This window comes from Marmota marmota, unplaced genomic scaffold, assembly GCF_001458135.2.
Source record: "Marmota marmota marmota unplaced genomic scaffold, marMar, whole genome shotgun sequence".
In the NCBI taxonomy this organism is placed as follows: Eukaryota; Metazoa; Chordata; class Mammalia; order Rodentia; family Sciuridae; genus Marmota; species Marmota marmota.
Window position 1 is genome coordinate 2,574,584 of NW_026000108.1, and position 3,337 is coordinate 2,577,920.

Consider the following 3,337-nt stretch of genomic DNA (forward strand, 5'->3'; position numbering starts at 1 on the left):
CCTGCCCTCCAGGGCTGCCCCCCTCCCAGCTACCTGCCCTCCAGGGCTGCCCTCCTACCTTCCCCTTTTGGGATGCCCCCCCAGCTGCCCTCCAGGGCTGCCCCAACCTGTTGTCCAGAGCCTCCCCCCACCTGCCGTCCAAGGCTGCGCCTTACCCCCTGTCATCCAGGGCTGTCCTCCCCTGCCTGCTAGCACTCCCCGCCCCTCCAGCTGCCCTTTAGGGCTGCCCCCCCAGCCTCTCTTTTGCCTGCTCTGCCCCAGGACGCATCAGCTTCTTAGGGAGGTGCTACCTCTGGTTCCCTCCTGGGCTCCACTGCAAGGGTCCTTTGTGTTCCTGTGGCATCTGTCACAGGAGGCTGTCTGTGGCTCCTCTCTGTGTGCCCAGCACATTCTGCCACTCTTTCCATGGGTCAGCATTCATGTGTGTCCCCTGGCTGGGACCTGGTGTGTGTTCAGGACCTGCTGGTCGTGGGTGTTGGTGGGTGACCCAGCATGGCGGGGGCTCTTGCCCTGTACCCTCAGGTGAAAGGCGTGTGCATTCCTGTTGGATCCCATTCCTGTTGGCATTGACACCCTTCTGAGAGAAGAGCCTCATGCCCTCTTCGCCCTGCTGTTCTCTTGCAGTCTGTCCCCTCCCCTCCTGTTTCCTCCTGCTGCTCTCTGTTCACAGTCCCCACTGTTGGTTCATCCAGCTGTGTGCTTCATTCTGATGGCCTTTATCAAGTGTCCCCACAGTGTGGCCTTGCTTTGCCTGTCCCTTGCTCTGCAGCCTGTCTGACCGCTGCTAGGATTTTACCAGTGAGTGTGGGGACAGGGGATGTGAGAAACAGGCTCACCTGTCCCCACCAGCCCAAAGAGCAGACTGAGAGGCCCGAGGCAGAGCAGAAAGCAAGCTTTACTGTCCGTCTTGCAGGAGTGGCGCTGGGGGGGGGGGCAGGACACCCAGAGCAATTACATCCTGCTGTCTCCTAGTGCCCTGCGACCCTCCCTGGTTTCTCGTTGCCTGAGTACCATGGGGTGCACAGTCTTTCTGACATCGCCTCGTTTCCTGTCTCTTGTTGGGCTGTTTAAGGAAATATACCTTTAGTGTTCCCATCTCCCTGCTCTCTTGTGGTGGAGAGTCTTCTGGATCTAGTGCCTTTGGCGCGGACACAGCTCTCACTTCCTTACTAAGTTACCATTTCTTAACGGAGAGAGCCTCTCTGTCGGTCAGGCCTTCTGTTTGTCAAGGGGCAGTTGAGGGCATGGACTTGGGATCTGCCACATCCACAGGCTGTGATGCTGTTGTGTGAGTTAACTGCTGTACCTATCCATTCTGTTTCTCCTCCAGCTGCCTTTATTACAGCCCAATTTTACATTTAAGGCTAAATACTGATTTCTGAAAATGGACCACCAGACTTTCTATTTCTTGGAGGGGGTGGGAGGACTTTGTGTGTAAGGGTAGGGTTTCTGTGGTGGCCTCTAGCCCTGGGCTGGCTGAGGGGATATGAGAACAGGAGTAGGGGTAGGGACTCTGAGACACCTGGCATTGGTGGGCTAGAGGTCCTGGTAAAGAGTGTTGGGTGGGACACTAAGGAAAGAAGGTGGGAAGGCAGAAGCTGGTGACTGGGGACACTTGGCATTGAGATGACCAAGGAGGGCTGGGACAAGTGTGGGGCTGGGTGGTCATGTGGGAAAAGGACAGACCCTGACACTGAGGAGGATGGAGGCCCAGTGTGGGGGTCGTGCAGGGGGTCTGGATCTAAACACCAGGAAGAGCATTGGGGGTGGGGGGAGCAGAGCAGGAGGTGGGCTGTGCTCTGGGGTGGGGCGCATGGACCAGGGCAGGTGGACCGTGGCTGCACTTGCAGGACCCTGGAAGGCTGGGCCTTGCTCCTTTGCTGTCTCTGTCACCAGCAGGGGTGACAGGGGTTGGTCTGTGGGCCAGGATGTCACTCCTGTGTGGCTCAGAGAAAGCAGCAGTGAGCCAGAGTTCAACCCCTAGTGACTTACAGGGAGTTGCTGCAGGGGTTCCCTCAGGTGGGCACAATCTTTAGGTACAACAAACAACTTGGTGACCTCCTTCCGACAGAGGCAGTCTCAGGTTTGCAGGTGTCCGGGGATCCTGCTTGGCGGCCCTGCGGGAAGTTTCTGCCATGTGCTGGGCACCAGGGACTGCTGGTGAGTCTCCCCGAGTCCTACGGGGGGAAGAGCCACAGTCTTACCAGCTGCATGCTTCAGGCGTCGTTGCTGGTTGGCCTGTGGGCTCGCGAGAGCAGCCTGTGCACCATGCTTCCCGCTCCCCAAGTGCTTCCCTGCTCTTCCTTTGGCTCTTTGGAGTCGGCTGTCCTGTGCCTTCGGGCTTAGAGAGTGGGGCTTGGAGGTGTCATCTGGAGCAGACAGTTGGCAACTGGCAGAGCAAATATCTGGAAGTCCTGGGACATCTCTTTCCCCTTCGACTTTGTTTTGTTTTGTTTTAAGAATTTATTTTAATTGTAGATGGACACAGTGCCTTTATTTTATTTATTTATTTTTATGTGGTAATGAGGATCAAACCCAGTGCCTCACAAATGCCAGACAAGCGCTCTACCACTGAGCTTCAATCCCAGCCCCTCAGCTTTATTTATTTTTAAAACGTATTTTGTTTTTTTAGTTGTGTTTGGACACAATACCTTTATTTTATTTTTATGTGGTGCTGAGGATCAAATCCAGCTCCCCGCACGTGTTAGGCGAGCGCTCTACCGCTGAGCCACAACCCCAGCCCCTCAGCTTTATTTTTGATTGTGTAAAATGTACTAGTGAAGCTCACCCTGGGTGGCACCAAGTCTAGTTACACCTCGACTCCACTGTCCTGTGCAGCGGGGAAGAGCTGAATGTCTGCTCTGGAAGGACCACCTGACACGCCTTTTTTTGTTGCTGTTGTTTAGGGCTCCAAATTTGGACGGGGAATTGGGTTCACCCAGACTTCTCAACGAACTTCTGCGCGGAGATCATTTGGAAGATCTAAGAGGTTCAGCATCACACGGTCCCTCGATGACCTAGAGGTAGGTCAGGTTAATTCTTCTTGCTCAAGATCCTGAAGCTGAAAATTGGCCTTAGAGATGCGTCCTTCCGTCCTTTGGCCTGCCTGGACCTCCCCCTCCTCAGTGGGAGCCACGGCTTCCCAGAGAAGCTCCCCGGCGTTGCTTGACCTTTGCTGCCCTGGAGGTGCCTGTGAGCCTCCGTGGCCCTTGGTGTAGGAGGCACTGTGTAGACAGGAGCTCGTTTGATCCCAGGAGCCTTCCTGGAGGAAGGAGTTGGTCCTGAGGGCATACTGTTCTGGGTGGCTCTTTCTTTTTTTTTTTTTTTTTTTTTTTTT

At 55.1% G+C, this 3,337-nt stretch overlaps 1 protein-coding gene across 3 annotated transcripts in view; it reads left to right on the forward strand.

Moving 5' to 3' along the window:
- Rgs12 (regulator of G protein signaling 12) overlaps positions 1–3,337 on the forward strand; it is a 115,625-nt gene that overhangs the window by 38,469 nt on the left and 73,819 nt on the right. For all 3 annotated transcript variants that reach the window (XM_015481904.2, XM_048784082.1, XM_048784083.1), the window contains exon 4: positions 2,907–3,023. In XM_015481904.2, coding sequence (XP_015337390.1) covers positions 2,907–3,023 — 117 coding nt within the window. The remainder of the gene's footprint in view (positions 1–2,906; positions 3,024–3,337) is intronic.